We start from the raw sequence: 25585 nt of genomic DNA on the forward strand, positions 1-25585 counted from the left end.
GTCGTAGCGCTGCCGGTCGGGCACAATGACTGTAATGAGAGGATGATCCCTGCTTTCGCATCGCCTGGTTCGGGCACAATGACTGGAAGGAGAGGGTGCCCCTGCTGTCGCATCGCCTGGTTCAGGCACAATGACTGGAAGGAGAGGGTGATCCTTTGCGGTCGCATCGCCGCAGTCGCGCCTGGAAACACCTGGCGATGAGCGTTGCGGCGACGACGATCGGGCCAAAATGTCTGCCGCCCCGCCGCAGTCGCGCCGGCAAAACCACGTGTCGCAGGCGAAACGCAACAGACCACCCCGCCGGGGGAAGGAGATCCCGATGGACAGGGGACTGCATCCGCTGTCCGGAGGGATGTCGCTCGATGATGCTCATAACCGAAGTCGGGCGTCCCTCGACGTTTCTTGAGCGCAGCGCACAGAGAAGGCCTCGTTCTCTTGTTCAGGTTCGCACGGGACACTGCAAAGTGACTTCGGGAGAGTTCACATTTTTGTTCTCGTTCCCGGCAAGCGTTAGAACTACGCTGAAACTCAACCGCTCAGTCAGCAAGCACGGCACAACCCTCACTAAGCCCTGCCAGGCTCTTTCCCCTTTTTATACCACTGCCTAGTTCCTTACAGTAGTCTAGCATCACTCAGAACGCGTCCACAAATTGGAAAATTGCACTAGAAAGCATATCATCACTTTGAAACACTAAACAAAAGCAATATGTTAAAAAAAAAATCCTGCCTCAGGAAGAAAAACATCAGTAACCAACAATTTTGAGGCTGATTCTTACGTTAGGGGCTTCGACTTAAGCCATCGGCGTTACCGTTGAGACTCCCCTTTTTGTAACGCACCTCAAAGGAATATTGTTGTAAAGCGAGGCTCCAGCGCAGGAGGCGGCCATTTTTGGGAGAGATGGTCTGCAGCCATTGGAGAGGGCAGTGATCCGTCTCAATGATAAACCTCGAGCCGGCTAGATAGCATGACAATTTCTGAACGGCCCACACGAGACATGCACACTCTTTCTCGGTGGCGCTATACGCCTGCTCACGACTGGTCAGCTTACGACTAGCATACAGGACGGGGTGTTCTACTTCTCCCTTTTCCCGTTGGCACAGTACAACGCCCATGCCTCGCTCACTAGCATCGCACTGAACAATGAACCCTTTTGTATAGTCTGGCGATCGTAGCACAGGCTGGCTTGTTAGGGCACTCTTTAGGGCGCTAAACGCTCTTTCCTTTGTCTCGTCCCAGACGACTGTTTGGGGCTCTGTTTTTCTTAGAGCATCCGTCAGGGGAGCCGCGATATCAGAGTACCTGGGGATGTACCTCTGATAGTAGCCGGCGACACCTAAGAACGACCGAATATCGGTCTTTGTGCGCGGTTGCGGAAAGTCTCGCACAGCGGCCACTTTTATTTCAGAGGGGCGGCGACGACCCTGACCAATCACGTGACCGAGGTAGACAACCTCGGCCTGTGCTAACTGGCACTTAGGAGCCTTTACTGTCAAGCCCGCTTCGCGCAGGCGGGTTAGCACTGCCCGCAAGTGTGCCATATGCTCAGACCAGGATGCGGAGAATATCGCTACGTCGTCTAGATACGGTAAAGCGAATTCTTGCTGTCCCCGCAACACTTTATCCATGAGGCTTGAAAAACAGTATGGCGCGTTCTTCAAACCAAAACTCAACACTTTAGGACGGAATGTTCCCATTGGTGAAATGAACGCCGCATACCTACTAGCCTCTTCTGTAAGTGGAACCTGCCAATAACCCCTGACAAGATCTAGGGTGGAAATAAACTGAGCGCTACTAACTTTCTCAAGGCGCTCCTCGATGTTAGGGATCGGATAAATTTGATCCTTAGTGATGGAATTAAGCCTGCGGTAGTCGACGCAAGGACGAGGTTCCTTGCCCGGTACCTCAACTAAAATCAAAGGGGAGGTATAATCACTCTCACCTGCCTCAATAACACCGAGCTGTAGCATTTTCTTTACCTCAGCCTCCATAATATCGCTCTGGCGGGGTGACACCCGATACGCCTTGGATCGTACTGGCTCTGGGGAGGTAAGTTCTATATCATGAGTAAGTACAGAAGTCCTACCAGGCCTCTCAGAGAACAGACCTTGAAACTCTTGTAATAGCTGGTGTAGTTCGGTTTTCTGCTCAGGCGACAGCGGTGCTTTACTGATAAGGTCACTAATGACTTGACCGGTGTCTTCCCTGTTCGTCACTGAGCCTAGTCCCGGAAGCTCGACCGGAAGCTCTTCAGGAACGTTTACCATCATGCACACCACTGCTTCCCTTTGTCTATAAGGTTTGAGCAGATTACAGTGGTAAACTTGCTGTGCTTTCCGCTTTCCTGGCAGACTTACCACGTAGTTAACGTCCGACAGTTTCTGAACAATTCGTGCTGGGCCCTCCCACTGCACGTCTAGTTTGTTGTTTAGCGATGTGCGCAATATCATGACCTCATCGCCCACCTCAAAACGACGGGCCCTGGCTGTCCGATCATAATAAACCTTGGCCCTCTGCTGGGCCTTTGTCATTGCTTCACCTGACAACTCCTGTGCCCTTCTTAAGCGTTCGAGGAGCTTAAGTACGTACTCCACCACGACTGGGTCGTCGCCCCTGCCTTCCCATGATTCTCGAAGCATGCGAAGCGGAGACCGAAGCGAGCGACCGTACACCAGTTCAGCTGGCGAAAACCCCGTAGCTGCATGCGGCGCGGTCCTTAAAGCAAACATCACCCCAGGCAGACACAGCTCCCAGTCAGTTCGATGTTCAAAACACAACGCTCTCAACACGCGCTTCATGACGGAGTGGAGCTTCTCAACGGAATTCGACTGTGGGTGGTACACTGAGCTGTGTAGCAGCTTTACCCCACACCTTTCGAGAAAAGTTGTCGTCAAAGCGCTAGTAAACACTGTGCCCTGATCTGATTGGATTTCTGCAGGAAAACCAACTCGCGCAAATATGGACAGTAGTGCATTGACTATCTCAACTGAGCTGAGTTCTTTAAGCGGCACTGCTTCAGGGAACTTTGTCGCTGGGCAGATCACAGTCAAAATGTGTCTGTACCCCGTGGCTGTTACCGGCAGAGGTCCCACTGTATCAATAACGAGCCGTCTAAAAGGCTCCGTTATGATAGGTACCAATTTCAACGGCGCCCTTGATTTGTCCCCTGGTTTGCCCACCCGCTGACAGGTGTCACATGACCTCACGAAGTGGTCTGCGTCCCGAAAACACCCTGGCCAATAGTACTCTTGCAAGAGACGGTCCTTAGTTTTCTTAACTCCTAGGTGTCCGGACCACGAACCCCCATGCGACAAGCGCAACAGATCCTGACGATAGCATTGAGGCACGATCAGCTGATCGAACTCCACTCCTCGGCGGTCTAGATACTTCCGGTACAGGACTCCACCTCTTTCCACAAAACGCGCAATTTTCCTGGCGATACCTTCTTTGACATTGCAGCGCACGTTTTCCAGGCTGCCATCCTTTTTTTGCTCGGCTATCAAAGCCGACCGGCTGACTTTTAGCAACCTATCAAGTCCGTCTGACGTAGGCGCGATGAGCAAATCAGTAGATAGCTCTTCTAACTTTCCCGTGTCGGGCGTTTCCTCTCCAGTATCTGGCGCCTTTAACGTTACAGACCCAATTTTATTCAGTTCGGGCGTGCTCTGAATATCAGCTTGCTGCGCCTCTGACCCTTTTTCGTTGTTTGATAACGTCGGCCCCGCAACTACCGCCTTTGCAGCGAGCTCCCGAACCTTCGATCTGGTTAAGGCCTGAACACTAGCTTCACCAAACAAAAGCCCCTTCTCGCGCAGGAGGTGATCGGACCTGTTTGAAAATAGGTACGGGTACTGGGGTGGCAGCATAGATGACACTGCCGCCTCCGTCTCAAGCGCTCCGAAAGGTCCTTCAATAAGCACCCTTGCTACTGGCAGACACACGCTATGAGCTTCCACGGCTTGCTTGATCCATGCGCACTCGCCCGTGAACATATGGGGTTCTACGTAAGACGGGTGAACTACATCCATCGTAGCTGCGGAATCGCGAAGCACTCGGCACTCTTTCCCGTTCACGAGGAGGTCTCGCATGTAAGGCTCGAGAAGCTTCATGTTCTCGTCAGTGCTGCCTATTGAAAAAAACACAACTTTTGGTGTTGTTTCCGGACACTGCGCCGAAAAGTGACCCGGCTTCTGGCACGTATAACAAACGCGCGCTTGCCTCATCTCGAACCGCTTTCTGCGTTCGGCTTCGGCTGCCGCCGTCTCCTTAGGTTCGGTCGCACTGCTTCCACTCGCATCCGCACTACGCGTGTTCCCCTTTGCTCTCATGGGTGTGAACTTCGGCCTCTCAAACTTCGAGCCAAATTCACCCTTTTGACCGTCCTTAGCTCCGCGAGCCCGACGCGTCACAAACTCCTCGGCTAGCTCAGCGGCTTTAGCCACCGTACAAACGTCTGGCCTATCCAAGACCCAGTATCGCACGTTCTCCGGTAACCGACTATAAAACTGTTCTAGCCCAAAACACTGCAGAACTTTATCGTGGTCACCGAACGCTTTCTCTTCTTTGAGCCACTCCTGCATGTTCGACATAAGCCTATACGCAAACTCTGTATATGACTCACTTTTGCCTTTCTCATTTTCCCGAAACTTCCGACGGAACGCCTCCGCAGACAGCCGGTACTTTTTTAGAAGACTCGATTTCACTGTGTCGAAATCCTCTGCCTCCTCTCTATCCAAGCGAGCGACTACGTCGGCCGCCTCGCCGGGTAACAAAGTGAGCAAGCGCTGTGGCCACGTTTCCCGAGAGAACCCCTGCTTCTCGCACGTTCGCTCAAAGTTAACCAGGAACAAACCAATGTCCTCTCCAAGCTTAAACGGCCGCATCAGGTCAGTCATTTTGAACAATACGCGTTCTCCTGCACCGTGTGCCTCACTTCCATTACGAGCGCGTTCCATCTCTACCTCAAGACGCTTCATTTCCAAAGCGTGTTGACGGTCACGCTCTTGTTGCTCTCGCTCTTTCTGTTCTTTACGTTCACGCTCTTCTTTTTCTTTTTGTTCTTTACGTTCACGCTCTTCTCTTTTTGCAGTCTCCCATTCCTCAATGGTCTCAAGGCATTCCGACAGCTCGTCATCCTCAGCTTCTAACTCAAGAATAGCCTTTAGCAGTTCTGGTTTTCTGAGTTTGTCCGAGACATCCAGACCCAACTCTCTTGCAAGCTCCAACAATTTCGGTTTGCGCAACGACTTCAAATCCATGGCTGCTCTGAATGCTGCTTTCTCTACTGCTTACTATTGTCTTGCCGCAAACTAACCCGGCAGCAACGACAACCACAATTACCAGCTCTGTTTCTGACACTAACAAAAGCCTGGCAAAGCTCAGAAGAAGAAAGTCCCGCACTCACCAAACCTCGCAGGCAGGAATTCCGCGCAGTCGTTCCGCTGCAGGCAACCAGTCGTCACACAGGGCTCGTTGCACTGCTCCCGGATCGTCGTTGAGCTGCTCAGCATGCAGTCAACTGCATCTCTTCGCTGCTGGCCTGCGTTGTCGCGATCTCACCGCTGGCAGACAGTTGTTTGAAGTCGGAGGCGATCTCACCGCTGCCAACCAGATGTTTGGAACCCACCGATGGCATCGGTTGTTGGGAACTCGGCGCTGACGCCCGTGGTTGTACCTGGGTCGCAAGCCCCAAGGGTAGCGTTGGCCTGGCGGCCTGGGGTACAACTGGAAGCATCCGAAGGTCCCGGCAAAGCATGAGTCGACTGGTAACAACAAAACAACTTGTTTATTTTAACATCGCAAAGAGTTGGCGGTCAGGTTGACCGAAGTAGAGAGACGGGAGAGCACTTTACTCAACAGAAGAAATCGGAGCCCTCCTTTTGGCGTCCGGGGCAGCTGTTTTTATACTCTCGCAGTTGAGGGCAAGAAGGAACCCCTCAAAAGACGAGCACGTGAATGTACAATGGGCTAATGGTGACGCACACTGTCGTAGCGCTGCCGTAGCACCATGTCGAGCACAATATCGTAGCACCCTGTCGTAGCGCTGCCGGTCGGGCACAATGACTGTAATGAGAGGATGATCCCTGCTTTCGCATCGCCTGGTTCGGGCACAATGACTGGAAGGAGAGGGTGCCCCTGCTGTCGCATCGCCTGGTTCAGGCACAATGACTGGAAGGAGAGGGTGATCCTTTGCGGTCGCATCGCCGCAGTCGCGCCTGGAAACACCTGGCGATGAGCGTTGCGGCGACGACGATCGGGCCAAAATGTCTGCCGCCCCGCCGCAGTCGCGCCGGCAAAACCACGTGTCGCAGGCGAAACGCAACAGTACCAACAAGCCCGGCTAGCCACTATTCTGAAGTTCATTTAGTCATGCGCAACTACTCCTCTTAGGTGACTTTAACTTTCCTGATATAACATGGTCCGAACCAGCCATAACGCTGCCTAAGAATAACCTCAAATTTAATTTTTATAACACATGCCTCACCTTTGGTTTGATGAAACTAGTGTCTACCCCAACGCAAAAAAAACGAGCAGTGCTCTAACATACTTGACCTTACCTTAACATCCCATCTAGACAGTGTTTCTTCGTTAACACATCTACCAGAACTAAGTGATCACTCGGCACTGCAGGCAGAATTATCCTGGCAACTAGCTCGGAGCAGAAAAACAAGAAAGAAAATAACACTTTACGATAAACGTGATTACATCAGTGTTAACGATGCACTTACCGAGTTTTACAGCTGGTATATTATAGATTTCCCGAAGCACACAATGGGCACCAACTGGACGCTTTTTAAAAATGAAATGATTGAACTCACCGAGACTTACATACCAACTATCACCTTTACCAAGCGAACTTCGTCCCCATGTTTCAACAACACATTAAAATGACTAAACAATAAAAAGAAAAGATTATTTCGCAAAGCCAAACAATCCGATACCACTCCTGCCTGGGAAAAATATTACACCAATGAAAAGGCGTTCGATTCTTTGGCCGCAACCGCTAAACGAACCTTTTACTCAACAACACTCCCTAACATGCTGCTAAACGAACCTTTTACTCAACAACACTCCCTAACATGCTCCAAAACAATCCGAAACAATTCTGGAAATACATTAACCCAAATAAGTGTAAATCATTACAGTAAAAACTCGTTAATTCGAACTCGGTTTATTAGAAATCCCATGTAACTCGAAGGTTTTTGGCGATCCCAACAGTTTGCATGCAAATTTTGCCGGATAACTTGAACAGCCAGCGTGCCCATATCCGGATAATACATCAGTTTAAACCATGGCCTCCGTGATTTTTTCGTGCCTCCGTGATCCGCAACAAAAAAAAAATAGTGTGCCAGTCTCTGAGGCCAGATAGTTGCCGGAGTGGCAGCCAGGCAGCACTTTAAATCAACTTTCTGTTTCCGGTGAACGTTGCGCGCAGTTTTGTGGAGTGTAGTGGTGGTAACAGTGAATTTCTGGGCACTGTAACCAGACTGGAGGACGCATCCTACGGTGCGGCTAACTACTGCGCCAAGCAGTCGCACATCGATGACTACCATATTTACACGATTGTAAGTCGAGCACTTTTTTAAATTCGGAAATCTGAAGTGGGGGGTCGACTTACAATCGAAACCAAAACATGGCACCGCCAAAAAAGCGAGACCAACGGGAGCTGCAACGCAGTTAGAATTTTATGTTTGCTCTATTGTCCTACCCATAGCTTTTCGCTATCCTGCATGTTTGCTCGCTTTTCGGAAAGGTTTTTCAACATTTTTGAGAGTTTTACAGTGCACACAACACTCATGAGGGGGTGTCGATAGTTGATGAAAGCGCCGCTGTTCTATTCGCGACGGCACCCTCAGTATGGCGGCACTTGTGGGGAGCATCGGTAGTTCATGGAAGAGCAGACACCGCTCGCAGGTTTCTCTCTGCCTGTTGCACTTAGCTATCTCTATAGTTTGACGAAAGGCGTTGGTTTGATGCGTTCCACTTGACTGCTGGCTACGTGCTACTTCTATGCTTCCTCAGTCATCATGAGTGCTCCAGGCCCACTACCTCAGTACTCGTTCACAGCAGCGTTCAAGAGGGCTGCCATCCTTTACGCCAAAGAAACGAATCACTGTGCAACGGGCCACAAGTTCGATGTTTCTGAACAGGTGGTGCGAGAGTGGCGACTGCAGCGAAGCGAAATTTTCACCTTTCCGGAGCTGTAGGCTAAGCTTGCGGCGTACGTCGCTGAAATGTGCAATCGGTCCCTGCCAGTGAAGTGCGACATGGTCGTGAAACAAGCCCGGATCTTCGCCTTTTAAGGACCTACTCCGCTGTGAGTACGAGTGGCTGGCGGCAGAAGACCGCGAAATTACGCCAACCGGACCTGTCAAAAGAGCCTCCCTGACGGCTGCATGTGGTTGGGTGCATTCGGCGTGGGCTGCTGTTCCACAAGATGTCGTGGTGCGGTCGTTTGCCAAATGTGAAATTTCATGGGACGACGACGTACTGTGGGACCGTAGCAACGATGACGATGGCAGCACTAGTGAAGATGAGTAGTCCAGTGATCATGTCAGCTAATAATAAATGTTCATTGTCGAATGCGCCCTCAAGTAAGCTCTCCCTTTTTTTTTTTTTTTTCTGTCACACGATATGGGGGGGGGGGGGGTCGACTTACATTCGAGTCGCCTGGCAATAGTGTAAATACGGTACTTCAAGTGACCGTTTTTCAGGCGAAATAAAGGTGCAGTGTTGATAAAGCCACATTTTGTACATTTATTTCTCGTTTTTCGTCCATTTTTGATAATTCAAAAACCCGGTTAATTCGATGATTTTTCACGGTCTGACGGACTTCAAATTAATGAGGTTCTACTGTATTATTATATGATAATGACAATAACCGTGTTCCCGACCATACAGTATCTGAAGTACTAAACTGTCTTCTCTTGCGTGTTCACTTCTGAACATAACATTGACTTCCCATACTGTCCCTACCTCAATCACCCAACCATGCCAGACATAACACTTGAGGCACACAGCATCACCAAGCTAAAGGCACACAGCATCACCAAGCTAATAGAATCCCTCAAATTAACATCCTCGGCTGACATGGATGGAATCAATTCCAAAATGCTTAAGAACACTGCGCACATCTCTAGTATATTTTTGTGTCATCTTTCAGCAATCATTATCATCTGGAGTGGTGTTTCAATACTGGAAAATAGATAGGTAAGATAATTCCAGTATAAAAAAAAAGGATCATCATTCTCCAAGATGGCATAAAGGAAAGCATTAATTCTTTTAGGGTCGATTTTGTGCACCATATGCAACCGCCCAGGGTCGATTTTTTTTTATTGCAGATTCCAATTCTTCTGAGTGGCCTATTTCGAAAAAAATTTACCGCAGAAAAAAAATATTTTGCATTAGTATATAGGTACTCTTTATTCATGAATAACAACAATAAGAAAAGGAAATAAACTTATAAGAATTAAAAATTTGATGCATTGTTATAGTTCAAGGCTTAGAACATGCGCACACGAGAATATTTCGCAGGTCTCAAATGTTCCTGCTCTTACATTAATATTTACGTCTACAGCGTAATCGAACTGCATAGGTGAGCACACTCAAAAGAACTGTGTGGTTGTGTGCTCATCAAAAAAAGCAAAATGTGTGACAAACTTCCGATAATCTTCATCTTATCGCCAACCACATGCAATTAGATATCGCGAGTCTCCCCCCAAAAAAGAAAAGGAAACGCACGCACGGCGGCATCCTTCCTATGCTCACACCTTGTGAGCACTAAATGAGCGAGGAACAGGCAGCTGCCCTTTGAGCGATTTGTAATAGGACAGCCATCAGTTTTGCGAGCGCAAGAAGCCGAAACTGCCCGCAGAACAAAACCCAAACCGCCGCCCACCCACGCGCGCGCCAATGCGCGAGCGGTAGTATATAGACGCGCTGGAGTGAACTAGCTCTAAAACAAACCATGCAACGAAAACTGAGAGAGGGAGGCGTAAGAAAGAAATTCCCTGTATCCCCACGTAGTGGCAGCACATGCTAGGAAAGAAAAAACTAGCAAATTGGCACGCTCTTTAAACGTACAGACAGCGCCGTAAATATACAGCATTGACCATTTTGGACTTGTTCACAGCACCGTATTTTTACGTGGTTGACCCTGAAAGGTTAAGATGCAAACATGTGAACATTCGTTTTCTCTTTCAAGTAACCCCAATTAATTGCTCCACATTCACACTGACCTCCACAGTGAGTGTCTTGGGGTGGACCACATGTATCCGATTCCTATAGCCGCACCAAACCTTTGTATGGGCAACTGTCGTACACCGAATTGAGTGGTGTGGCTTCCCAAGGTCAAGTAGGTGGTAGTTCCTCAGGTCCCACTGGCCATCTGGGCGAAGGACATAAATTCAGCAACACACACTTTTAGCAAGTAGTATTATATTACAGTTTTTTCTTATTATTATTAATGTTTTATGGGAACAGTACAAGTTACGTATGTAAGGTTTACAGAAGTCACTGGTGGACATAACAGGCAGAGCTCAGTGGTCACCTAAAACATACTGTCAATGACCATCAGTGACATTAAAAAAAAAAGCAAAGCATACAAATGGACTTATATATGAAAATGAGAGCATGAACCAACCTTAATTCAAGTAGAGAAGATAGCAAACAACAGAAGAATGTATGTAAATACAAGAATATTTGTATGCACAATAAATAATTTATTCCTATTTGATTTTCATTGAGTGTTTCCTTGTGTGCAATAACTGCAACTAGATCCTGGTCAAAACACTACTGAAGATTCAAGCAGAAAAAATTATATTATGGGGTTTTATGTGCCAAAACCACTTTCTGATTATGAGGCATGACGTAGTCAGCGACTCAGAAAAATTTGGACCACCTGGGGTTCTTTAACGTGCACCTCAACCCAAGTTCCCGAGTGCTTTTGCATTTCGTTCTCATTGAAATGCGGCCACCGTGGCTGGGATTCGATCCTCCAACCTCATGCTTAGCAGCCCAACATAGCAGCTGCTAAGCAACCATGGCGGGTGAAGATGGAAGCAGATTACGTGCCGTGTATATTTTGTTGGTTGTAATAGCAATGTGGTAGGGCACAGCATCAAAAGAAATATATTTATATATGGAATATATTAGAAATGTGTTTTGTGCAAATACAGCTTAAAAGCTAAAATGCAGCATACCTTGCTTTCTATGGAATATTGCAACAGTGCCGTCAGCCAAGGCTGCAAACACACGACCCTTGACATGGCTGAAAGAGAAACAATTGCACAGAGATAATGTTAAACCAGTTGCTTGAGCATGCTTGAAAATGTGCTTCGTTCAGCACAACCAGCAGTAGCACTATTCCTCAAAGATAATGAATTCTATGTAAGTAAGAAAACCCAACAAAAACATGTTTTTAATGTAAAACGGTGATGCCATTTCTCACTGTAATGTTGAAACACAGTGCACATCATGTGTCACCCAGATGATGACAGACAACAGCAACATATTATGGCAATGTTCTGTTGCACCAAAATTACCCTCTCTCTCTCTCTCTCTCTCTCTCTCTCTCTCTCTCTCTCTCTCTCTCTCTCTCTCTCTCTCTCTCTCTCTCTCTCTCTCTCTCTCCCTCTCTCTCTCTCTCTCTCTCTCTCTCTCTCTCTCTCTCTCTTTCTTTCTTTCTTTCTATCTCTTAAGAGGTATGCCACTGTTGCAAACAACACACATATTTCTGATATATGCAGAATAAAACAGCCCAGTAATGCCACAAATGTGGTATCGTAACTGTGTACACCACAAAACACATCCTCTGTGCAAAATGTGAGCATGAAAAAGCCAACAGTATTGATAGTGGATGTGTATATCTCGCACATTTACCTGCCATGGTGGCTTAGTGGCTATGGCTTTGCGCTGCTAAGCACTAAGGTCAATGGGTCAAATCCTGGCCATGGCAGCCGCATAGTGATGAGGGCAAAATGCAAAAATGCCTGTGTACCGTGCTGTACATACAGGTGGGCCCTGCGGCTCCATGATGCCGCTGCCACATCGCGCCTGTGGTTTGCCCTTCCACTGGTGGCACTACTGCCACCACGCCTTAGGAAGCTGGAGCTGCAGCATCGATCGGTCAGCAGTGTGACTCTGCCTTGGGCTTCCTCAGACCTCACAAGTGGCCGCCGCTCTTGCTGAGGCAGGAGTATGGCCCCTGTCACTCCTCTTCCTGCAACAGGGGCTGCGGCACATTGACCGCCTACACTGTGCCGCAGATGGCCGTACGCTCCTGGTACGCCTACGCTCCCGGCCCTCATCGCAGATGTGGCAGCTGTGCCGCCTCTATGAGGAAGTCATAGGGAACACGCCAGCAAAAGCAGTGGAGCCATCCCCACTTGTCCAAATCACCACAGAGCTACCGGGCGCCTGGACGAGTTGCTCCACAACCTGTGCCCTCCAGCAGACAGCAGCCTCTCTCCCCCACGGAGGCATGGGGACCACCACCACCACATCTTCGTCGACGGCTCGGTAGTACCAGACACAGGCTCATCTATGGCTGCCTGCATAGCACCTGCTCTGCAGAAGAGCAAGTTGGGTTGCCTCCCAGCGCAGGAGAGCTCAACAGCAGCGGAGGTAGCAGGCCTCCACCTTGCCGTCGACCTACTCAAGGAGCAGCTGCCAGCGACCCCGGCAGCCATCTTCCGATGCTCCAAGGTGGCTCTTCGCAGCCTGCAGAGGCCGGAAAGGGCCAGCCTCGGGGTCGCCCTACTCTCGACCAGGTTAACGGCACTCCAAGAGGTGGGCGGCTTGGTGTACCTGTACTGGCTTCCAGCCCACATGGGGATCACAGACAAGAAGGCTGATGCTTTTTCAAAGAGTGCCCACCATTTTGTGGTCACTCTCAGCACTGCAGTGACAAGAAGACTTCGCACGGCACAGGTTGCGACGATATCTCCTGGCTTGCCACCCGGACAAACAGATGTCCCTGGCAGCCCTCCACGGCCATTTCCACAGCGTGGCCTTGCTCGCTGGGAGACTTCGCTCTTGCTGTGCCTGAGGGTCAGCTGCTGCTGGACAGGGGCATGTCGCTACCAGCTTGGGCTCGCTGCTTCACCGGCCTGTGGCTCCTGTGGGGAGCCTGAAACCCTGGGACACCACCTCCTGGCCTGCACAGCATGCCTCCAAATTCGAGGCCGGCTCATTCAGTAGTTCTGCCGCGTGGGCTTTCCTGCTGCCAGCGAGGACATCCTTTTCCCCTCCCACTGCAACCAGCTTCCAGCACTGCTCAGCATCATCGAATTTCTCGACTCGATGGCGCTTTCTGCGAGACTGTAGCGCCTATTAAGCAAATGGTTCCCTGTGCCCTCCCCAGGTCTGCCAAACCATGTGGTCCTCCCATGGCTCCCCATGACCGATCTGTCACTGGCTGACAAGGCCTACCATTCTGGCCAGCCCCGCTGATCTCCAGCCTACCGGTTTGCTTCGCCCCCGCCTTGGCGACTTCTTTTTCCCCCCACTCTCCACCTCCCAGTTGGCACTGAGCCATGCTCCCTCATGGGCTGCAGAAGATAGTGCTAACTTTTTCCTTCTTCATAAAGAACCACTTCTATCTCTGCTATGCACTGGGTGCATGTTAAAGAATGCTAGGTGGTCAAAATTATTCCAGAGTCCCCTGCCATGGCATGTCTCATAATCAGAACGTGGTTTTGGCACATAAAACCCCAGAATTTATATCTTTTTTGGGCTTTTATTCAAGCAACATTAAGTAGAAAGAGACAGTTCTTTATTGAAGAGCAGGGAGATCTGTTGTCATGCTTTGGAACTGCTTATATGCCACTTTGCATGAGGTACAACATAGGGAATGGAAGGGCAATGGGAGCAAGAAGTCAGGGAAAAAAAATCTGGTGTTTTACGTGCCACAACAACGATCTGATTATGAGGCACGCCGTAGTGGCGGACTTCAGGTTAATTTTGATCACATGGAGTTTTTTAACATGCACCTAAATGTAAGTATAGGAGTGTTCTTGAATTTCGCTGTTTATCAAAATGCGCCGTCGCGTTTGAACCAACGACAACGCAAGTCAGAAACAAGAAAAGAAAGAAAGAGAGAAAAATAGGTGACCATGGTATTTCCACAAGATGGTGAAAATAAAATAAATTAAAATTAGGCCAGAGGCCTGGAACTTACACAATACTTAGCACCGAGTCAGCAAGTTTAACGGAGTCTATGCATACCCTCCACTGTGCCACGGATGAATGCACGTAGATTCTGGAAAAAAAAAGAAGAAAAAGATGCCTTATATTAGGCCCAGCATACATCTACAGTCAAACACATTTATAATGAACCCGATATTTCTATGAAAAGTGGTCACTGTACCAGTTGTTCATTAAATGTAGACTTGCCCTTCAACACGAAAAAAAATTGACAACACTGAAGCTTGCGTCAGCAGTTACGATTCGGCACCACATTGGTCTGAAAGTCGTACCTTTAGTATCTTTAGTGCACATGCACATTATGCAGGAGCACGCACGGTCTCTTGCGTGCGCCCGCAGCTTTTCAAAAGCTGCATAGCATCTGCTCCGGGCTGTGCGACCCTTGCGGGACGTTCTCGCGTGTTCTCATGTGTCCACGAGAGTGCATTCCTCGATATGGCTCTTGCCGAAGATATGACTCCGCCTTGTGGTTTCACTCAGTGGCAGCTGATATTGGCTACACAGTTCCAGAAGCTGGCATATGGCAGCGCTGAGTAGCACACTACCAGCTCCAGCATATGCTAGTCAGCAATCCCCTTCTCAACTTTTGCGTCCAGCCAACTATTGCCGTTTTGTGCGTGTGCACTTCACTACGTACGCACGACCTCGCGCGTTGCATACGTGGGCGGTTGCGGACGTCCAACTAAAACTGTCCATTGTCTCGGCATTCTTTGCGGCAGTAGCAAAATTTCGTTATATTGAAATTGCATACACACTTCATTATATTGAGGTTCTAATTACATGGTGTTATGATCAAGCTGTCGAGTGTGAGAGGCATTCGCACGTACGTTCCCATGACAAGATTATTTGCCTCGTCCCAGAAAAGGCTGTTACGGTAAGCCTGGACCTCAACCTGTCAAGTTTGAGAAGTGTTTAAGCGGGCGTCCCCATGTCAACATAATTGCCCTCTTCTCCAAAATGGCGTCACCCCCTTTTCCCTGAGATGACACAAAGGGAAGGACGAAGGAAAGAAAACCCAAAGAGCAGGAGGTCGCCGACATCAGAACCTTCTTCCACAGGCTCCCCAAGAAGACAGCGATGATCACCAGATCGCAAGGGGTAATTAAGGCGGTCATGGCCCCCGTATGATTTACCCGTCAAGTGTGAGAAGCGTTCAAGTGGCGTCCCCATGTCAACATAATTTCCCTCTTCTCCGAAACGGCGCCGCCACTTTTTCTCCGAGCTAACACAAAGGGAAGGACGAAGTAAAGAAAACCCATAGGGCAGGAAGCCGCCAATGGCAGAACCTACTTCTACAGGCTCCCCAAGAAGACAGCGATGATCACCAGATCATAAGGGGTAATTAAGGTGGTCATGGCCCCCGTATAATTGACCTGTCAAGTGTGAGAAGCGTTCAAGTGGCATCCCCATGTCAACATAATTTCCCTCTTCTCCGAAACGGCGCCGCCACTTTTTCCCCGAGCTGACACAAAGGGAAGGACGAAGTAAAGAAAAACCAAAGGGCAGGAAGTCACCGACGGCAGAACCTTCTTCCACAGGCTCCCCACGAAGACGTCGACAACCGCAGGACCACCAGGGGTTATTTAAGATCGTCCTGGTCTCTATGTTGATCAGAACTGCTCGAGACTTGGGAGAGTCCCAACCATGTGCCAATGAAATGAATACAATCTTTTCTACTTTTTTTCATCATCACAATGCCCGGCTTTGTCGTTGTTTCCCAATTCTTGCAGTGAGGACCCACCTCACCCTGTCGAGATCACATCAATGGTGTTCTATGGGTAAGAGGTCATGAAATACTTCGTTATATAGAGAATCTCGATATATTGAAGTTCGTTATATCGAGGTTTATCAGTACTTCGTTATATTGAGGCTTAACTGTATACATAATATGTAAGGTGAACTGGCTGAGCTTAGGCAGCCAGCTCAAGTACAGAAGAGGAGGAAAACTTAACATGCATATACTGTCAGAAGCCACACATTATGTGCTCACATTCCATTTTGTGACCCCAGCCACATTGTGGGCAGAACGCTGGACATTTTCTCCAGCTGATCATATGCCAGGTGGTTGTCAGTGGGCAGTTCGGAGATGCCATCCTTGACAATGTCAGGCGGGGCACCCTCCTTCAACAGCACCCAGGGTCGCCGGGCCCCACCCATTCGTTCTTTTCCACCCTGGCTGCTTCCACCTGTGGCAGCCAGCTCCTGGCCAGCACCAGCAACTTTGGCCCTTTCCATTTCTTCCAGTGCTGAGTAGTGAAAAAGAGTCAAGCCCAGTTAAGTCAAACTTTACGACATGTAGTATCGATTCATTGTATACTATAACCATACTGAAACCAGCCTGACAATTTGCTCCGTGTATAAGAAACTTCTGCCAAGAGTTTATGCAATGTGGATGCACACTAACTTGAAAGCAAACTTGAAAATAAAAATGCGGCACTACTATTACAATAAATGAAATGCAAGCACAGGCGAACTTAAGTTCCAGAAGGCAAAGGGACGAAACGTACAGCCCCCAGCTCACTTGTCTAGAGTGTGGGAGCATTGTGCTCTGGCATGAATCAGCACCTTCTAGCTAAGTGCTGCTGATTCGAGTCTTTTGTTTCTGTGCATGCGCTGCCTAATGAGCCTGACTGGCAAAGGTGACAGCTGCATTGATGAATTATGGGGAGCACACAGGAATGAGGCAACGCCTTTGTGTGGCTCATCTTAAGAGAGCAAGGTGTGAAAGGAAACAAGGACAGAAAAACAAAAGTGATGATCATTACAGACATAAATGCCTCGAATATGTGGTCTTTGGATGTACTTCGAGTGTGAAGAACACCAGATAACCAAATACTCCGGAGTTTCGGCGTGTTTGATAGCCTCCGTGATTATTTCATGACTTTAGGTCATTTGAACTGATCTAACAAAACCAGTGGATATGTAGGCTCGCTTTCTGGCTCCATAATGACGCCGCGGACTATGACCTAGACTATTACTTAACCTACTTAACTTCAATATGATGAAAACCCTGTGACAAAACAAGCAGAGACGTAGGTCACTGTGTGCAACCCGTCAGGGATTCGATTAATAACGCGAAAGAAATAGCACGTTTGTGTCGCTATCAAACCAATCATGTAGCGCTGAAGTCCGGAATATCTTTTATTTCAAGTTTTTCCGGGCAGGAACAAAACGAAATCGCATGCTGTCAGGGCAGTCAGGGGAACAGATACATATTTCATGAGAATCATGCAGATCTAACACAACGTTGGGATCCAAGTGTCGTGAAGCTCATTTCGGTTAGTGAGGTACAGCAGTAGTAGCGAATGACGCGCGCATAGTCTCGTTCCCTGTAGCTGTTAGCTACTTATGTCAGGAGAACAAAGGCGACGTATGATGCTTGTTGAGGGGACAACATTCGTGAAGGGTGTAATTATACTGTAATTATGGGGCTTTGTTTTCGTATAATTAAAAGATATCAACTTTCCTAAGAAGCACTAGGGCACCCTTCCTGTAAGATAGGCTGACTGACAAGTTCAAGCTAGGTGAAAAAAAGAAAAAGACACATGAACAGACACATGCCCCTTTGGTAGTGTATATCCCTAAGTAACACACGCAGTATGTATCGAACCACAGTATGCACTGACAAACATCAAAACACACTGTTCCCATTGTCTAAACAAGTATGCTCGAAGCTGTACACACAATAAAGAAGCATTTGAACATGAATGATTCCAAAAACCACCATAAATAGACAATAATGAGAGCAAAAATGCTTTCACACACACAATATGGTATGCAGCAATATGTATAGCTAATAATCAGGTACTCTGAGGCACCCATAGTGTGGTTGAATTTTGGGGTATTATGGGCAAAATGGGGAATATGGCATAGGCACTAGAAATAGCAGGGGAGAGTTATTAGTAGACTTTGCAGAACAGGATAATATGCGGATAATGAATACCTTCTTCCCCAAGCGGAAAAGCCGAAAGTGGACGTGGAGGAGCCTGAATGGCGAGACTAGAAATTAAATAGACTTTATACTCTGTGCTAACCCTGGCATCATACAAGATGTGGACGTGCTCGGCAAGGTGCACTGCAGTGACCACAGGATGGTAAGAACTCGAATTAGCCTAAACCTGAGGAGGGAAAGGAAAAAACTGGTACATAAGAAGCCGATTAATGAGTTAGCAGTAAGAGGGAAAATAGAGGAATTCCAGATCAAGCTACAGAACAGGTATTCGGCTTTAACTCAGGCAGAGGACCTTAGTGTTGAAGCAATGAACGACAATCTTGTGGGCATCATTAAGGAGTATGCAATGGAAGTCGGTGGTAACTCCATCAGGCAGGATACCAGTAAACTATCGCAGGAGACGAAAGATCTGATCAAGAAACGCCAATGTATGAAAGCCTCTAACGCTACAGCTAGAATAGAACTGGCAGAACTTTCAAATTTAATCAACAAGTGTAAGACAGCTCACATAAGGAAGTATAATATGGACAGAATTGAGCATGCTCTCAGGAACAGAGGAAGCCTAAAAGCAGTGAAGAAGAAACAAGGAATTGGCAAGAATCAGATGTATGCGTTAAGAGACAAAGCCGGCAATATCATTACTAATATGGATGAGATAGTTCAAGTGGCTGAGGAGTTGTATAGAGATTTATACAGTACCAGTGGCACCCACGACGATAATGGAAGAGAAAATAGTCTAGAAGAATTCGAAATCCCACAGGTAACGCCGGAAGAAGTAAAAAAAGCCTTGGGAGATATGCAAAGGGGGAAGGCAGCTGGGGAGGATCAGGTAACAGCAGATTTGTTGAAGGATGGTAGACAGATTGTTCTTGAGAAACTGGCCACCCTGTATACGCAATGCCTCATGACCTCGAGCGTACCGGAATCTTGGAAGAACGCTAACATAATCCTAATCCATATGAAAGGGCACACCACGGACTTGAAAAATTATAGACAGATCAGCTTACTGTCCGTTGCCTACAAAGTATTTACTAAGGTAATCGCAAATAGAATCAGAATCCTGCCTGGTCCTTTGGTTGACAGAAGTCAACCAAAGGACCAGGCAGGATTCCGTAAAGGGTATACTCAACAATAGACCATATTCACACTATCAATCAGGTGATAGAGGAATGTGCGGAATATAACCAACCCTTATATATAGCTTTCATTGATTACGAGGACGTGTTTGATTCTGTCAAAACCTCAGCAGTCATGGAGGCATTACGGAATCAGGGTATAGACGAGCCGTATGTAAAAATACTGAAAGATATCTATAGCGGCTCCACAGCCACCGTAGTCCTCCATAAAGAAAGCAACAAAATACCAATAAAGAAAGGCGTCAGGCAGGGAGATACGATCTCTCCGATGCTATTCACAGCATGTTTACAGGAGGTATTCAGAGACCTGGATTGGGAAGAAATGGGGATAAGAGTTAATGGAGAATAACTTAATAACTTGCGATTCGCTGATGATATTGCCTTGCTTAGTAACTCAGGGGACCAATTGCAATGCATGCTCACTGACCTGGAAAAGCAAAGCAGAAGAGTGGGTTTAAAAATTAATCTACAGAAAACTAAAGTAATGTTTAACAGTCTCGGAGGAGAACAGCAGTTTACGATAGGTAGCGAGGCACTGGAAGCGGTAAGGGAATACATCTACTTAGGGCAGGTAGTGACCGCGGATCCGGATCATGAGACTGAAATAGTCAGAAGAATAAGAATGGACTGGGGTGCGTTTGGCAGGCATTCTCAGATCATGAACAGCAGGTTGCCATTATCCCTCAAGAGAAAAGTGTATAACCAGCTGTGTCTTACCAGTACTCACGTACGGGGCAGAAACCTGGAGGCTTACGAAAAGGGTTCTACTTAAGTTGAGGACGACGCAACGGGCTATGGAAAGAAGAATGATAGGTGTAACGTTAAGGGATAAGAAAAGAGCAGATTGGGTGAGGGAACAAACTCGTGTTAATGACATCTTAGTTGAAATCAAGAAAAAGAAATGGGCATTGGCTGGACATGTAATGAGGAGGGAAGATAACCGATGGTCATTAAGGGTTACGGACTGGATTCCAAGGGACGGGAAGCGTAGCAGGGGGCGGCAGAAAGTTAAGTGGGCGGATGAGATTAAGAAGTTTGCAGGGACGACATGGCCACAATTAGTACATGACTGGGGTAGTCGGAGAAGTATGGAAGAGGCCTTTGCCCTGCAGTGGGCGTAACAAGGATGATGATGATAATGATTATTATTATTATTATTATTATTATTATTATTATTATTATTATTATTATTATTATTATTATTATTATAATGATGATGATGATGGACAAAAACCCTGATTTGTTGTCAGGCATGCTGTAGTGGGGGACTCTGGATTAATTCTGACCAGCAGGGGTTCCTTAGCGTGCCCCCCAATGCATGGAACACAGGCGTTCTTGCATTTCACCCCTATCAAAATGCGACTGCTGCGGCCAGGATTTGATCCCATGACCTTTTGCTTAGCAGCGTAACACCATAGCCTTGCTAAGCCAGCGTGGTGGGTACGAATGGTTTCGTCCGGCTCCAGATATAAAAATGCATTTCTCTGCCAAGTTAGCTTGCATTTGCACAGTTTCGTGACCCAATGAGGATTTTGCCAAACACTGTGCTCCAAGTCGAGACTATGCTGGGTAATCTTGATGTCAATGACAATTTTGATGATCTCCATCCACTGCATTCTGTCGTGTTTTACTACAAGCATGTGATACAAGCATGTGAACACAACACGGCCATAGTTGCAATAGCTACAATGAGAAGGTGTTAGCAGAATTGACTGCTAATGCATGGGCAACATGGGTGCATGAGAAACAATATGTCCCTCCTACTTAAAGTTTTTTGAAATTGGTGCACATCATAATAATATAATAATATAATATTTGGGGTTTTACGTGCCAAAACCACTTTCTGATTATGAGGCACGCCGTAGTGGAGGACTCCGGAAATTTTGACCACCTGGGGTTCTTTAACGTGCACCTAAATCTAAGCACACGGGTGTTTTCGCATTTCGCCCCCATCGAAATGCGGCCGCCATGGCCGGGATTCGATCCCGCGACCTCGTGCTCAGCAGCCCAACACCATAACCACTGAGCAACCACGGCGGGTCGGTGCACATCAGTTGTGTGACTATGTGACATACTTGGTTGCCATTTACTTGCCAGTGAACTTTGCACTTGTCAGTGAACAAACCTAAAACACATGCTTTGCTAGGATGAACGGTAAGAAACAGCATGGATCACAAATCATTGTTCGTAGCCATTCCTTAGCCCTGTCACTACAAGCAATGGCCTTTTATCATTAGTTGGCTAACATTTTGCATAAAAGCATGACAAATGCCTTTTGTGTTGGCATGCTTTCTTTGTTTCAAGTGGCTTTCTGTTGTCAGCCAATTCCATGCTGTGCCTGTTAAACATTGAATGCTGTTTGCATGCTAACACCAATTTTGCAGCTGTGCAAAACTTCCCTACAAGGTTTGTACAACTCAGCTGAAAGAAGCTGAGAAATTTCTTTTAGCGCACTTACCGTCAACTGCCTCTGCAACTGCTCCAGCACCTCCTTCCCCTTCTGAAGAAAGCAAAAGGTAGAGGGGAGAATGGCTTTAAATATGCAATTTATTACAGAGGCTACGCACAAATGGCACACACACACAAACACACACACACACACACACACACACACACACACACACACACACACACACACACACACACACACAAAGCCACCATTTCAAAGGTTATCTTCCATCACTTGGCACCTGCAAATCGAGATCACTACACATTCTACAGGTACTCTGGGAATATGAGAGATTCCTTTTCCAGATTAATTTTCACCACTGGGGGTTTACAAATCAACATTACACAGGCATTTTTCTATCAGACCTCCATATGATGCGGCCACTCCAGCCAGGAATCAGATTCATAAACTTGTTAGTGAACTAGTTAATTAGTCAAGGTTGATTATTGTAAAATGTTAAATAGTCATTTTAGGGCATAAGCTATACTTGGAAAATCTGTAGACCATGTTCAGACACACCAAAATAAGTTCATATTCATGAAACTATCACTTATGTTGTTTGCTTTCCCGGGAGCCTGCAAAATATGAAAAAATTACTTCAGTATTAATTTCAGCGTGCCTGGAATGCTGCACCCTCGAGTGCATTTTCAAGCGACAACATTGACATTTCTCACAAGAAAACACGCATACCAGAGTGCTTTGATCAGCTTTTAGTGCCAGCTTATCATTTACACAATGGATACGTTCATATGATTATTTGGCTTATACCGAGCACCACGACCAATCACTTGGCAACAGGCAGGTGGGCTTTGTCCTCTGGGAAAATGTCCGAAAGCACTACAACCTTGACGCATAAGCGTGAAGTATTCTCTTTTTTTCTTCTCATATTTTGCATGTTTCCATAGGAGCCCACAAAAACAACAATGCAAATGATAGCATGGAAACACCCACGTAAAGTCATTCTGAACATGCTCTACAATTTTTAAAATGCAACTTATGCCCCAACAAAAATAGAATTATAACTTTGCATAACTGAACATAACCTAACTCATGTGCTCTGCAGAAAATGTGTCAATGGTCGCATTTGCTCACACTGTACGACTATATTTTTTTAGTTTTGTTTCTTCTAATTATTGTTATATAAATCAACAAACCTGTATAGTAAAATGCTGCCTTTACTAGCTTCTCGAAGGTGTTGCTATCATGTTGTTGTATTTATTAGCCTAATCTTATTAAAACACCTGAAAAATTGTTTGAAAATCAACTGCAAACAATGACAGACTCTGCGCACAGTACTGCAGCTGTTTATCAGGACTAGTCTCCCCCTTAGTGGAAGGATCTTTGTTCGAACCATAACTGCATAGATCCCACATCATTAAAGCAATATTATAATTGTGCAGTTAGGTTAAAATATGCAGCACAGAAAAACCTGCCATAGTAGTAAATAAAGACAACTATAACTTCAAAGATATGAAAGCATGTTGTCTAGTTCATAGTTTTCTTTCAGGAACTGCACATAACTATGACACGTTCAAGTAGTTGATTAAGTGGAGTAGTGCTGAAATGTGGGAAACACAAGAAAGCATTTCTAGTTTCAAAGTTACGGTACGAACTTTCTTTAGGTGGTGATGACGGCCTGCTAACGGGAGCAGGAGCACTTTTGACAAAGACAAGCTTCCCAACTTTAGGATTCCCATCCTGGTCCTTAGCCCCACTTTGGAGCTCGGATGTCTTTGAGCTGGGTGAAGACTCTTGCTGGCTTGCGTCAATCATTTCATCCAAGCCCAGCTTGTTAAATTCCTCGTCTACAGGGTAGTCTGTCTCTTTTGCACCTGCATACAAAATTCGCAGATCAGTAATGGCAGTCACACAAGAAGTGAAGTTAAATGGGGAGGTTACAATAAATTTATGTTATGAATATTCCATTCGTACTAACATGTACATACACTGCATGGCATGTGGTATAGCGTAGCTTGAGAAGGGTACAATCCTACACGAAACTGCATGCTGTGGAACAGCATCACATGGCAATGATTTGGGTGAGTCGTAGTAGCGAATCTATGGCAAGCAACCAGTGTAGAAAGGGCATTAGCCACCAGAACACTGACAGACGCAGTGTTAGGTCTCTTTCCATGTTCTTGTGATTAGTGCCTTCTCTGTATTGGTTGCCTGCAACAAGGCTATGCTATGGAACAGCAGCTAGCCAGCTCTCATATTTTGATTAATTACACAGAACCTGTTTCAAATTTGTTTTTTTTTGTTTGTTTTCTTTTTATAGCCTACTCTTGAAGACAGATTTCTCCGTGCTATGTACATAGCTATCCTAAAATGGGAAAAAGCAGGACGATGGGCTCATTATGAATCCTCTCCATTTTTTGTACCTGGAACCGAAGCTATGCAGAGCAGGTGGGAGGGGCAAACATGAAACGTGTCCAGGATGTCTGCTGGATTGTTAGCATCGACGACATACACCTCGCTGTTCTCCCGAGTAGATGCACAAATCCAGACAAGCGAGGAAAGCCGCTGAGCCATCTCTTCTTGCTCTCTCCGTTCCTGCTCCTGCTGCTGCAATGGTTAAGGCAGTCCATGTAAACCGTATAAGCCACAGTGTAGCTACACAGATAGAATATACAAGCACCACGTAAGCATATTTGAGTAAACCTTTTATCAGGAAGCTCTGTTTGGTGCTACTGATATGCCGGGAGCAATTCTAGACCAGATGTTAAGCAGAAACAGTATTTGCGCTCCCTAACTTTCCTGATAGCAGTAAACATACACAGGGTGTCTAGCAAATTTCTTTTTCAAAATTCTTTGACCTTTTCAGGTTTTCCATGACTTCCAGAACGAAAATTTCAAAACTTAAAAAGAAGAGAAAAGAAAAGAAAAGATAGCAACCACATTTTCAGCACGACATTTCTCGCTATGTTAAGAAATTGAGCAATCTAGAAGAAACAAAACTTTTGGGAAAATTCACAGCGCACATCATCAGGAGGAAAAATCTAACAGCCTTTTTCTAAGCATTGCATTGCAGCCTGATATCTACTGAAGAAGCAACAGTCATGGCATGTCCGAGGTAACTATACAGCAGCAAGAAACTAACTCTTCAACCTACATTATTTCCCTTCATAGGCACTATATAGTAGTGTGTCATCAACCACACAACTTCTTATCAAAACACCTTCAACCCCATAAAACCACCCAAGGCACGGACTGGCAATGTGTTAGTTGGTTTGTGCAACAGCTCCAACAAGTTCATATCTTCATGGTGAAAAAAACAGCGCAACTTTACACGGACGAAGAAAGAATAGACACACACCAGAGCAGCACGGCACTATTTGGCTTTCTCAGCACCAATAAACTAATGCGACGAAACCACCTCTGCTTTATCAGGCCTCAATGAACTTTGCTTTATATGAAGGGAACTTGTCACCTAGATAGGAGCATGAGTTGGACAACAACCCGTACTCTACATGGATGCCAGCACCCCCGCATGCAAACACATCTGAGTGTAACAGACTGCAGACTTACGAAAACGGCGACCAACTGGCATCCTATGCTATGGCTGCTGACGGCAGTAAAATTTTTTTAATTCATTTCATGTGTTTTTGATTCATTTTATGTTCTTATGACATGTCTAATGCAAATTTTTGTGGGGAGGTGAGGAAAAAAAGCGACAAGGACGCATGCGATGCGCCATGTGCACCTCGGACACTACCGCACTCGCTAAAGGCAATTTTCCTTCGATTCTGCTTTTACGATATCTATTTCCCCATGATGCAGCAGTGTACAAAGTAATCATGAAGAGTGCAACTAAAAGAGAAAGAAATGTTATGAAAGATGGCCCA

General features: G+C 46.7%; 1 protein-coding gene across 13 annotated transcripts in view; it reads right to left on the reverse strand.

Moving 5' to 3' along the window:
• Positions 1-25585, reverse strand: part of syd (JNK-interacting protein syd) — a 102009-nt gene that overhangs the window by 16932 nt on the left and 59492 nt on the right. For 12 of the 13 annotated variants that reach the window (XM_075688507.1, XM_075688506.1, XM_075688499.1 and 9 more), the window contains 7 exons: positions 24122-24305; positions 23354-23572; positions 21750-21791; positions 16194-16449; positions 14178-14258; positions 11200-11267; positions 10237-10385 (listed from right to left, as the gene is read on the reverse strand). In XM_075688507.1, coding sequence (XP_075544622.1) covers positions 10237-10385; positions 11200-11267; positions 14178-14258; positions 16194-16449; positions 21750-21791; positions 23354-23572; positions 24122-24305 — 999 coding nt within the window. The remainder of the gene's footprint in view (positions 1-10236; positions 10386-11199; positions 11268-14177; positions 14259-16193; positions 16450-21749; positions 21792-23353; positions 23573-24121; positions 24306-25585) is intronic. The other variant, XM_075688500.1, reaches the window with a different exon arrangement.

This window comes from Dermacentor variabilis, chromosome 4, assembly GCF_050947875.1.
Source record: "Dermacentor variabilis isolate Ectoservices chromosome 4, ASM5094787v1, whole genome shotgun sequence".
Lineage (NCBI taxonomy): Eukaryota > Metazoa > Arthropoda > Arachnida > Ixodida > Ixodidae > Dermacentor > Dermacentor variabilis.